This window comes from Balearica regulorum, chromosome 15, assembly GCF_011004875.1.
Source record: "Balearica regulorum gibbericeps isolate bBalReg1 chromosome 15, bBalReg1.pri, whole genome shotgun sequence".
Taxonomy (NCBI): Eukaryota; Metazoa; Chordata; class Aves; order Gruiformes; family Gruidae; genus Balearica; species Balearica regulorum.
The window spans coordinates 14,163,263-14,176,762 of record NC_046198.1 but is presented as its reverse complement, the minus strand read 5'-3'; the positions used below and the strand labels follow the sequence as shown (position 1 = coordinate 14,176,762).

The window sequence follows — 13,500 nt, the reverse complement described above, 5'->3', positions numbered from 1 at the left end:
AAAATACCTTGGTGTTATCCAAAGAGGGAAAGCTTTGTTTAGCATGCCTTGGCTGATTTGAGAGATGAGTTTCCTCTTCCTAGTTACTTACAGGTTCAAAGGACAGGCTAATCATCTAATATGACTGATGATCAGAAGATAATCTCCCACACAGAGGGGTTTTGCACCAGTCTCTTCGGTACCAAATCTGTTACATATACATTTAACTTGTATATACACATCTCCTTGGTCCCCTAGTTACCACGGTCTGCTGACCATCTCCTGGAGTTGGTGGGACACTCACACCTCCGCAAACCTTCACGGGATGCAGCCGGCCCCGCTGTGCACCCTGCACCCAGCTCCCTTTTGCTACTCCCAAAAAGGAGGGGGAAGAAAACCATCCAACTCTTTGGTCACAAAAAATCTTAATATAACCCAAGGAAGCCATGTTGTTGACTCAACAAAGCCCTTTGCCCCCCTACTGTGCCATGCCTCGCTGTGCAATTCTCTCTCATCTCTTATTCTTTCTTTTCATCTCCCATCTTCTGAGTGGCTTAGCTCTACATTTTGAGCATTCCTGGCAAGGAACAATAGCTCATCATAGAGGTATTCATGCCATCTATTTCCATCCTCTGACTTTGTCCAATGACTAGTAAGGGTAATTAAGGTGCAGTTTTGCTGTCGCTTCATTTGATTTCTGCCCCTGCTGTGGCCAAAAGGGGAGGTCCTGCCCTGCCCTCTCCTCCCTTTGGCCAGCCAAAGGGCTTCTGCAGCCAGGTAGAGGGTGGGAGGAAGGACCTGATCTGACTGAAAACTAACCCTCGGGGCAGGCTCACTTTTCAAAGAGCTGTTCTGGCTAACCACAGCCGTGAGAGCAATAGGAACATGCAGCCAAGGTTTGGCACTCATGGTGTTACTTCCTCCTTTGCTACCAGCTCAGAATATGGCTTAAATCAACAGTGAAACCAGACCCTGAGGCTCCTAACTGAGGTGTTTTGAGCACCAGCTAACTTGAGACGCCTACAGCAGGAAGAGTAAATATCCCCCTTTAACATCCATGTGGTTTTAGCACAATGTGGACTCCTGGATACAGAAATACTAATGCAGTACCATGGGAAGGGAATTTTTCTTGCACTGTTCTGCACACCGTAGGCATATATGAAGCACAGGCAGAAGCTAGATCTGTGTTTGTTTTTTAACAAAGAGTTAAGTTACAAATGCAAGGAAAATACAGGATGTGTAATGAATATGTCATAGCTGTGGCATCCTGTTTCTAAAATATCTTGCTCCTGAACGGTGCCGTCTTAGGTTTCTTCCACATATATGAGGCTTTCCAGCTGGCCAGCAGCCAGTGCTTTAATAAAACATGGTATTATGCAGACGTGAATAAAGCTTATAGCAATAATAATGTCCTTGAAATTCACTAATCACCAGAAGTTTCAAGAATATTTTAATATGAGCTCAACAGTACAACAACTAAAATTCATCTGTTAGCTGTGGAAAACAACTTTTCTCATGTTAGATTATGCTGGTACTGAAAAAAGTACCCAAGTCATTATTGACCTGGATAGAGTGTGTTTTCTGAATTTGAAGACAATACTTAGTGGTAAAGGAGCTGCAAGCACTTCAAAAAACAACATTAGGACATAAAATGATTACAAATTGAAGAAATGGTCTGAGAAAATAGATATACTTTCAATAAAGGCAAAACAGCTAAGTGTATTTGGGTAGGAATAACCACCGGCATAAATACATGGTGAGGATTCACTGCCAATGTAGCATTTCTGCAGGAAAGGATCCAATGATTCCAGTGATCGCATGCTAAGTAGGAGTCAACAATATCCTGTTGCTATGAAAAATATTAAGAAACAAGAAAGAGGTGGACCAACTGGAGAAAGTTGGGGAGAACAACGGAAACAGTCAGTGGTCTGAGGAACTTGGTTTGCAAAGGAAGATGGGGAGAATTAGATTCATCTAGCTGAGAAAACAGATGTGCAAAATAACAGTAACCCTTCAAATAGATTAAAAAAAGAGAAAAATGTGTATAGAGAAAGAATATACTAGTTTCCCAGTACTGAGGATCCAAGAATTAAAAAAATAGAGCTAAGAGATTTCTTCCATCCAAACAGAGGACAAACTAAATTATGTTCAAAGAGATCTGCCTAACCTGTTCTTAATAATTATGGATTCTACAATCTATTTAAGTATCTTAACAATTATAGATTCTACAATCTATTTAAGTATCCTTACCACTGGAAATTATTGCCACGTGTCCAGTTTTCATCCATCTTGTACAATTCAGGCCTAATTCTGATGCTTTGTCTTTGGGGGACACAGATCCACGATATATTCATTTCCCCTCTGTGGGAACCCTTAATACATTTTAAGAACATTACGGTGTCTCGGTGCTGAGGAAATCTTAATTTGGACACTAATGTCTTTGGACACGTATGTTTATGCCCAGTAAGTCCCTATACAACTCCACTTTGCCACCAATCATGGCTTACAAAACTGCCTGAATTGCAGAACACGGGTTACTTAAAACACACATGTAAGAAGGTAGCATCTACAAGACTTGCCTCCAATTTTACCTACAGTATCACAGTAGCTTGTGCTCTCCACAATGTTTGGGAGGATGCTGGGAAAAGGGTAAGAATTTTTGCTTGAAGAAAACTACTGCTTGGCTTGCATGCCCAGTACAAGTGCCAATTTTCATCTTTACATCTTGGCCCCGACAAGCATAAAAAATAAAACCTGCCCTTTATTCTCATACCTTAGCCACGCAGGCAACACGCAAGAGTAAATGCAACACTGTGTGTTGCTGTAATAAATACAGCAGTTTTGTCTACTGCTTAGTTCATTTGTCGTTGCTTTTTTTACGCCTTTATAAGAGTTCAATATTTTAATAAAAGCATTAAATAAAATTTCCTGACTCATTTCCAAAGCAGTTTCCCACCAGTATATTGTTCAAACAAACCAATTTATTATTAATCTAAGTAATAAAATACACAAAAGTATTCCAAAAGCTGTTGCAGGCATTACAGCTGCATGTACATTAGTAAGAAAGAATAAATGCTTGTAAAAATTATGATATTAGCTAAAATGCCAAAAGTGGAGTCTGGAAGCGCATGTTAAATATTTATCTACTCTATTTACTCCTTGACGAACAAGTTTTACATAGTTTTTACATATGAATTTTACATAGCATTTGCATACAGATATGGTGAACGTTTAACCTTTCCACTTCTTTACGTGGCCAGGAGCCACTGAGCTTCTGGATACGGACTGACAGACATGGCTCGTGGCTCATAGTAGAGCAGACACGCACTGGTGACATCCTGGAACCAAGAATGATGCTCCTGCTACTCTCAGTCCTGCTCTCTCACCCACCGGTTATGTTTCAGTTATATTTCCTTCTTATCCTTGACAATCATCAGCATTGGGTCCAACTTCCATTCCCACAGCAGGTCACCTCTGAAGCTTCTCGCTGCCCCTCTCTCGGTGGCTGCCCCCATCCAGCAGAGACAGAACATCCTGTCAATGAAATGATGAAAAAATATCTTTTTTTTTATCCACAGAAGGAAAATGAATAATCTCTTCCTTTCCCCCCGCCCTTTACTGTTCAACATCATGGCAAAGCCAAGTGGGTGTATGTTACGTGATGAACCGATAAAAATTCTTGCTAGCTACACTGCCATGTTAGAAGAGATTAGGACAATCAGACTAGCCCCTTGTTACCAATTCTGACTTTATACACCATTTCACAACTAGGAAGCCTTAGAGGATGTTAATCTGCTGGAAATCCAAGAGTGGGAGAGGAAATAAAATGCTGCCAAGTTATGAGTGTAATTCTATCTTTGCATAGATAGAAATCATTCACTGCCTGCTGACTGAACAAAACCAAAGCAGCAGAGAGGGCACCAGTACAACGCACCCTGCCTTGCTGACTTCTCCGATATGCAAAAGTTTCAAGCATCACAGACCAAAAGAAAAGGAAAAGTTTATGCAAACTTGTAATGTCCTTCAGAATGATATCACGTTGGAACCAGGAACTTCTTCCCCTTATTCAGCCTTCAGAATCTATTGCACAGGCCACCTAAGATAATGCCTGAATGTTATTAAGTGTTACTTCCCACCAGCATTCTGAAGGGACATTACAAAGACAGATGCACTTTCTGAAACATGCACTTCTGCAAAGTCTGTAATTTCATCTTTGAGTTCTTTTTATTAGGTACTAATGCCACAATCAAGGATTTAATTTAATTTATTTATTTTTTGCTAGGGCTTCCTGTTGGATCACAGATGCAGTGAAGAGCAGAGAAACAAGAAGGCTCCTGCCCTCAACTGCCCTTAAAGACAAACTGTTGCAAAGAGCATCATCTATAAAAAATAAATTCATGTATAGTGCAAAAATCCCTCACAGTTAATGTTGCTGTTCCCCCAGTATAAGGAAAGAGAAGGTGAATGCCTCTTACCTGGCTGTAGGTCCAGCTCCACCAATGTTTTCCCTCAAGGCTGTTCATCCTTGAACAGACTGCAGAGCAACTCCTAGTTCTTCTGGGTGCGCAGCCTGCATGGTGCTGTCTTCTGTATCAGAAGCTGTTCTAGGCTGCAAGGAGCTCCTTCAGAGCTGTCACACGAGAAGCTGTTTTGCAGGACTGTGCATATATATGTAAGGCTTTGGTGAGAACCAAGGCAGGACCAAAGCCGCTGATCTTGCAGTGATTATAACTAGCAGGTCTTTCGAGTGCTCTCTGCCTGGGAAAGCGGCCCTCTTGGTGGCCATCTCCACAGCTTCTGCATGATGTTTGCATACCAGCATGAACTATGCTTTTCCAGAAAATCTTGCTGCAGTCACATCTGAGCTTAACTAACATGCTCCACTGCCCACCTAAAAAAACCCTTTGCACATTCTCTTCCAAGAGTTTTTGAGTGGAGTCATGAAGTGGAGTATACAGAAGAAACATAGAATGAAGGACACAACCCCCATGTGAATATAAGTCAGCCACTCGACAAACAAAACCAGACAAGGACAACAGCACGATGTCAAGAGTGAGCTCGGTACAATGCAAAGAGACAACAATTTATTCATTTGTCGCAATCCTGCCTGCAAAAGCAGAATGCATGTGTCCTTCTGTGAGTTCCTTTCTGTTCCCCCCCAATGTCATCAATAGCTTGCCGTGCTCATCATGACACTTGCATGAGGCACCTAGACACATCCCTGAGCAAGGGAGATGGTATATGGCTGAGTATGCTCCAGTGCACAACCCAGAAACCAAGAAGCTCCTAAATCTTTTGTCAGCAGAGGCAGTACACATCTGGTCAAGCCATAGTTTAAGGACTGCAAAAGCAAAGTCTACAACCCATCTGCAGCACACACATGGGAATCTATGCACATGTCTTCCCTCCTAACACATATCCATAACAGGACAGTCTGCCTGACAGAGGCAAATGGGACACAGGAATGGATAGGAGAGACCATGACTATGACATACAATCAGCACAGTGCAAGAAAAAGCACTTTTCCTTCAGTTTTTCTCTCTCACTCTACTCTGATAATGTATTACCAAAATATCCCTTTTCCAGCCCTAAAACTTATCCTTTCAGTGCCCGTCACGTTAGCATGCCGATGGTATCATTGGGATTTATAGCAGTTCTGTACAAGAATTTTCTGCTGTGGGTGAAAAAGCTACAAGAAATGTGCAAAGTTAATCCTCTTCTAATTACTCCAGAAATCCGCATGCTAATGGAATATCATAATAATTAGGATTGCAAAGTAATTAAACTGTGTAAACGTCTGCAAGAGGGAGCAAATTTGCACACTTGGAACGTGCTTTGACTGAAAACTTTTGAGTACCCCACAGAAGGACTGTACTGCTGATGTTCTGCCAGTACAAAAAACGTCAGTGTGGACAAAGTCTTTGTCCTTTCTAACCACAGAAGCACAGGGAAGTAGGGTTGGCACGGACCTCACAACATCACTTAGCCTATCTGCTGCAAGGCAGGACTGACACTACTTACGTCATTCCTGGCAGACCGCATTCTAATCTCTTCTTAAAGGCTTCAAGTGGTGGAGGCTCCACAGCCTACCCAAGCAGTCAGAGACCTCTTCCTAGTATCTGACTTGACTCTTTGCTACTGCACTTTAAATCCATTATTCTTTACCCTTTGGCACAGACAGCAGTTTATCCCTCATATACCATTATTCATACACAATTATAAGCTATTACTGTGCCCCTCTGCCCTTGACTTTTCTTCTGCAGGCCAACCAATCCCATTCTTTCTTCGTAAGTGATGTTATCAAGATCTGTGATCATTCCCACTGCTCTTCCCTGAACTTCCTCCAACTGTTTATTCTTGAAGAGCAGTGCCCAAACTGGACAGTGTGTTCCAGCTGAAATCTTTCCAACACTGGGACACGTCTTGCATGTTCTCCTGTTTAGTTACCCCAGTAAAACATTAGTATTTTCAAAACAGCTTGACATTAGCGACTAATGTTGAGACCATGATTCACAATAAGGTCCACATAGTTTTTCAAGGAACTACCAAAACTGCAAAACTATCTTATAGTTATAAAGGTGCTCTTCCTGCCTAAGTATACTTCTCTGCACTTGGCTGAGTAATAATCCACCTTGCTTTTACAAGAACATTTCTTCAACCTGTCAGCATAATTCTGAATGCTAGCCTTGTCTCCCAATGTTTTAGCAGCCCTTCCCATCTTCATGTTATCTAAAAATTCAACACTCATACTCTATTCCATCACCGAGGTCATTAATGATAATAATGATCAAAACCAGACCAACCCTTCCCACACTTCAATATATCTTTCAATTAGAAGGATGGACCATTGATAACTGCTATTTGGTATGGCAATCCAATCAGTTTTGCAGTCTCCATAGCAGTTTCACTGAAGACATGTTTCCCTTGATTGTTTATGAAACTGTTATACACATTAATGTCAAAAATATTACTAAAACTCAAGCTGTTTGGCCTCTGTTGTGCCTTCCCTAGCTACAAGACTTGCTACTTAGTTGTAGAAAGACATTTTCAAGTTTTTAAAAGTCACGTTGGCTGTTACTGAACTCCTTGGTCTCCTTCAGGTGTTTACGCATAATTTGTTTGTTCCACTTTTTCAAAGAACAAAGTAATTTGCCTGTAATTCTCTTTTATCTCTTTATAGACATTATGCTATGTCTTTCCCACTCTTCCAGCACTTGACCTGTCTTCCCTGAGTTCTCAGAAGTAACTACAAATGCTTCTGAGATTGCTTTAGCCAATTCCTTAAGTAACTTAGAATAAAGTTCATAAAGTACAGCTGATTTGAAAATATTAAATATGTCTGAATACATTCTAACCTGTTCTCGCCCTTTTTTAGGTGATTTTACCCACTGTCATAATGTCATAACGTGTGTGTGAGGGTGCATGTAGTATTACTCAAATGCATCAGTGACAGTAGTTTTGATCCCTGAGTTAAAATTTAAGGTAATTTCTTGTCCTCAGGTCAAGCTATAGATTCCTTTAAATCATAAAGCACCTCATACCTTCGTTCATTGTCATCAAGATGAGCAAAGAGCACGTTCTTGGAGATGGCCTTTGCCAGAGCAGTCATAGTTTTATAGTCCTTTGGAATAACCTGTAGAGAAAAGAATGAAGTGTAACTGCATGCTTAGTTGTGTTTCTTCATAGATCTTGAAATCTATACAAAATTCCACTATTCAAGATAATGGATGCAATTTAATTTCAAACACTGAGACCGGCTTAGGGTATAATATAAAGCCACTAATAAAGTAATAAATTACAGTTTTGATAATGTGAGGATAAGAATTTATGTTCTCAATATGACAACCAGAAAAGAAATATAAGATCCAGGATGAGGGAGGAGAAGGATATCCATAAAGTACTATAATTAGCAGGTACTTGCAGCTGTGTAGTTTCCTTTCAAATCTCATGGACTGAGGAAAACGTATTTCATATTCTTCTTCCCCTACAAATAATATCTGAAGCAACCTACTTTTAAACCTAGGGAACGAGCAACATTTCTCCAGGTAAAAGGTAAAATGTGTTGATTACATCATACTTTTCAGTACTGGTTGCGGTATAAGGAACCAAACTCCAAGAGGCCCACCTGGGTCAAAATTCTGTGCCTTTGCTTCATGGCAAACGAGAAGGACTTGCATTTGAGAATGAAGAGGCATTTTTATTTGTCAACTGGAGAGATGGCAAAAGTTCTGTTGTACAAGAATTTGCTCAAAATAAATGTTGAAATTCAGGGGTATGTTTTCATATCAGGTAAAGATTTTTAAAAGACCTTTGCAAGTTAGGCTTTCCATTTTGGTAAGTATTTTGGTAAGATATTAGTAAAGATACTGTATCTCTGTATTTGCCAAGCATCTTCTTCTGCAAGTCAGAGACTTTGTGATTATGAGAGACCCAAGAAATTTGTAACAAGGTTATGACTTGTAAAAGATGTTCTTTGACTTTAGTAATGTGCTTTTCCTTAATAGTTTCATTATAACGGGACAGAATCAAGCCTAGCAAAAGTTGTAAGTGTTAAATAAGCCTTACTCCAATCTGAAAATCAACATCTGGGCCCAGTTCTGTTTAGTATCTTTATCAATGATCTGGACAAGAGAATCGAGTGTACCCTCAGTAAGTTTGCAGATGACACCAAGTTGTGTGGGAGTGTTGATCTACTTGAGGGTAGCACAGGTCTTATGAGGAGCAGCTGAGGGAACTGGGGTTGTTTAGTCTGGAGAAAAGGAGGCTGAGGGGAGACCTGATCGCTCTCCATAACTACCTGAAAGAAGGTTGTAGCCAGGTGGGGTCAGTCTCTTCTCCCAAGTAACAAGTGACAGGACAAGAGGAAACGGCCTCAAGTTGTGCCAGGGGAGGTTTAGACTGGATGTTAGGAAAAATTTCTTCACAGCAAGGGTTGTCAATCATTGGAACAGGCTGCCCAGGGAAGTGGTAGAGTCACCATCCCTGGAGGGATTTAGAACACGCATAGATGTGGTGCTTAGGGACACGGTTTAGTGGTTGGACTTGGCAGTGCTAGGTTAACAGTTGGACTTGACAATCTTAAAGGTCTTTTCCAACCTAAACAATTCTATGATTTTATGATCTGTTTGCCTGTTTTAATTACTGTACAAAAAAAGGCCTGATAATGGGCATTTATCTTTCATATTTTCTTATGATAAAAATAGTGTATCATCTGCCTTATTTAAGTTACTATGTATGCTGATGTGTAGGTAGCTTCCTTTCCTTTGGAAAGGCAAGATACTACCCCTCCAACCAGAAGAAGGATGTCTCAAATGGGAAAACTGGTGTAGAACCAGTTCTCACAAAGAATCAATCTAGATTTATTTCAAGGAAAAACTCTGTACTGTGAAGATCTAAAGTTAAACTCTGGCTTCAGACATCACTTATATTGACTGCTGTAGTCATTAGACTACTAAATTAAGTCTAGAGAAGCATATATGTATTAACTGCATATTTGTGTCACAGTGAAACGTAATCTAATTTATCTAAAAGTTTCAATTCATCAGTGTTAAATAAAATGAGCATTTGGCCAGTATCTTATTCTTGGTTTTTACCCTATGAAACAAACCCTGGATTGAATTGCAGTCCTGAACCCTTGCTCTATGAAGAATACCCTAGCTGTTCAAATTACTGCTGATGAGCTAAAAGGTAGATAATCAAATCACTAAGCCATTCATCTCCAACCTTTCTGGCTGATTATTGAATAGCGTAGACTAGCCTTTCTCAGCCTAAATCTGGAGCAATGAAAGCCACGAGGCAGAGACCAAAGCAAGTCTGTTGGGGCAGGGACACAGAAAACACAGGAGAGATTCTTTAGGTGTCACAGTAACCAGGCATCTGACCAAAATCAAATGTTGGGAAGAATCACTTCATCATTTCTTACATTGCTCTTCCAAGTAACCATTGAATGTTCTCTAGAAGCCAATAACCTTCTTTACAGCAAGATTTCTATTCTGTCAGTTGTTAACTATATGTTATGTCAGATGTGTTGACAAATATTGCTTTCTCTAGTTTCAGGAATGAAGCAATGAAAAACCCTCCACAGAGATCTTCCTGTGTGCTTCTCAGAATGGAGCCATGCCATGTGCTTGCTAAATCACAAAGCTAAATCTCCTTTGATTTTCTCTCCAGTGACATATCTCATTGCACTGCCTTTAGCACACTACTCATCCTATAGCTCACCCCTTCAAGGGATATTTTAAATTGGCTTATGACCCAGATGTGTTTCTATCCAACACCTGAATTCAAGCCAGCAGTTCTTCCTGGCTACTATCTAAAATTTCATGTTTGCAATAGTCTAACACAACCCTTGCCTTGCTTTTTACACTTTTAAATTAGTTTCACAATTTGTCCTTTCAGTGTCCCCCTTTATTTCTGTGTTCTAGAAATCTCCATCACAAACACACATCCATGGGATATACCATGGGATTCATTTGCTGATGGCAGAAGACAAAGCACTGACACAAACCCTCCCAGTGCTAGTTCTATATTCCTTGCAGCATCTGTAGCCTGACAAGAAACCATCCCCTAAATTATTATTATTTAAGCTCAGTCAGTTCCTAGGAAATTAAAATCATAACAGCCCCAGTCACAGAACACACAGAATATGATCTGTATTGCTTCTTCTGGTTCTTGCCTACCCATGCTACTGTCAGGGCTTACTGGCATCACTGTTGAAAAAGGAAGAAAACAAAGTTAACTTCAGGTTCCATTGTAAACATGAAAGAATTACTCAGGGGTGTGGGAAGGAATATTTCCTTTGATTTTCAGAGGAGTCAGATGGAGGCCAGATTAAGGAAAGACAAATTTGATCTCTTCATGGGAGTTTTTACGGGGTATATTGCAAACTGCAGGGAAAGAAAAGTGTTTGAAAGTGGCTTTTAAAATATCATGCAAGTTTTTTAACAATGCAGTGCATTAACAGCTTGACCACAGTGCTATTAAAATTTACCATATACTTGCAAGCATTATTTAACTGCCACAAGAGTACTCCTCCATACTTGTTTTTAGGATGAAAGGCTCTCCTAATTCTTTGTTTCTTGGGACAGAAATCCCCAGAGCAGCCAGTGAATTTGTATCATAAGTGGATGACAAAAGCACATCTGACTGCAAAGGCAAAAAGTGTTCTGCCAAAAACCAGTGACTGACAAAATGTATTCCCATAAAGAAAAAGCTCTTTGGGTTAAAGCTACTCCAAGCGTGCACAAAAGCACATCAGTAGCATCTGTCAACCTTATGAAATGCATTTGTAGCCTCGCTCCCTAAACAAACATGACATACACTATTGTAATGTCTGTCTTTTAACAACCTTTGAAAGCTTTGGCCAGCTTAAAAAAAAAAATTGCAGTTATTAAGAGGTACCAAGGATATAAAATGACTAGATATTTTTGTGAAAAAGGCAGTTAAAAAAAAAAGAAGCCCAAATTAGTGCTCCTACTGAAGAAAGTACCTAATTTGGGACTGGCATTTCTTCAAAGACAACAGTCACATAAAATTGCTCAAGTATGGTCAACAGACTTCCGAAAACCCGTGGGTTAGGTGGTACCCAATCAACAGGGGAACTGTGTGCATGAATGATCTAGGGAACCTAAACGAGCCAGGTTAGAAGAAAATTTGAGCTAGAAGTGACTTTTTGAGGGGAAAAAAAAAAAAGCAGAAAATGCAGCAACAGAAAAGGCTGCTTTCCAAAACTGTGAGGTTCTGACAAAACTCAGAAGCTGCTGGAGTCTGTGAATATCATGAAAATGGCTAAGAATTATTGACCCTGTTAGAGGAGGAAACAGATTAGCAGCACATCTCAAAAAGGAAAGAATAGAGAATGCTGAAGCCACATTGATGGGGAAAGCACTTAATCAAGGAGGCAGCAAAAGAACTGGAGTGTGAAGAAGACGGTTAAGCCATGCCTATGCCGGCATGAGAACACCATTCTACAGGCTGACCCCTGAGCCCAAATTATGAGCAAAATATGAGTCACTCCATTGTCCTGTACATCTCAGAATCAGATAGACGGTAACACATTACCTTTCTGACGTAAGAAACAGCATCTTCCTCAGTGTACACTTCTGCACTGACCCCCCCTCTCCTGCGTCGGGCTTTTACCACTGGGTTGGGAGGAGGAGGGGAAATCTCATCGTCATGAGAATCAGACTGGGAACTGGATTTCTGCCGAGCCAGTATTTGTTTGCATTCTTCCTGCAAGGCAAAAAGAGACAATGAAACATCTCTTAACCATGTAGCTAACTTGCTGAATATACTCGATCCATTCTTCTTTTACGACTATCAGCAACCCCTTCGCTTCTACATTTGGATGACTGTCAATCTACACACATACTGTTGAAAGAAAATTAAAAATTTCATGTGAGCAGCATGAAGGACTGATGCTAACTACAATGTGTGTACAGGTACCATCACTCCAATACCCGAGCTGTTCAACTCTTCCTTACACATAATGGAAAGCAATGTATTATAAACCGCAGACATATCTTTGCAGCTACTACTGGCTAAGAAAGCAAAAGAATAAACCTCTTCTGCTTACTCTCCAGCATCGCAGCTGTTATTTTCTCAGTTGGCTTGTACATATCCTTGTCTCTCGTACAGAGAACATATCAGAAGTCACACATCAATGTATTAGATAGGTTTCTTCATCTTGCTTTGCTTTGCAGGCTTACTATCACCAGAAAGAACAAAGATGCTCCCTACTCCAGAATTTCTGCCACAAAACAGATTTACAATCAATGGGACTACTTCCAAGTAAATAAGATCTAAGGTAGGCTCCAGAGGACTATGAAAAATGATGGCTGGCCTAGCACCAGCTGGCCAATAGGGAGGTTATACTCCAAATTTCACACTCATGGAATGCAGAACAAAATATGAAGGGGAATCCCTGAAGAGATAGTAACAAGAGCAGGAAATACTATAGAAAAACTTCAAGAAAGGATGTTGGAGTTGCAAGACTTTGTCGATTCATACACTGAATTATTTGACTTGTAAAGAATTGAGACAAACAACATTACTCATAATTATAGTATTTTCCTCCTATTCTTCAGCTTCCTGGGACTGAAGGGAAAGCACACAGGAGCGCAATTTGCCTTGCATCACCCATGTCTATCAGCCAAAGGAATGGGGATCTGTCTGCTCATTCCCAGCCCACTTCCTTGCCACCTGGGTACCACCTCAGCCTGCTCACAACACACCACACTGCCTTTGCTACCTCTTCAGAGCCTTCTTAGCTGGTTCCTTCTAGTCTTTGCTGACCCCGCCTAAGACAGGGGAGAACTGGAGACGGGATGGATCCCATGTCCTGCCCTCAGCTTGTCTGACACAGGAAACCGAAGAGCACGTGCAGGAGAGACATGAGCATCATAAGGAGGTGAGTTGTCCTGTGCAGCAGTAGTCCAGTAATTTTATTTGCTGGCATCTATTACATTGTCATAGGCATAATCCACACCCTGATAGTCTCAGGGTTATGTTGATCCACGTACA

General features: G+C 40.6%; 1 protein-coding gene across 3 annotated transcripts in view; it reads right to left on the bottom strand.

The window, feature by feature from the left end:
* The window catches only part of PRKAR1B (protein kinase cAMP-dependent type I regulatory subunit beta), a 102,005-nt gene that overhangs the window by 74,079 nt on the left and 14,426 nt on the right, over nucleotides 1–13,500 (bottom strand). For all 3 annotated transcript variants that reach the window (XM_075768169.1, XM_075768172.1, XM_075768170.1), the window contains exons 3-4: nucleotides 12,040–12,210; nucleotides 7,521–7,612 (exon numbers count right to left, since the gene is read on the bottom strand). In XM_075768169.1, the coding sequence (XP_075624284.1) occupies nucleotides 7,521–7,612; nucleotides 12,040–12,210 (263 nt within the window). The remainder of the gene's footprint in view (nucleotides 1–7,520; nucleotides 7,613–12,039; nucleotides 12,211–13,500) is intronic.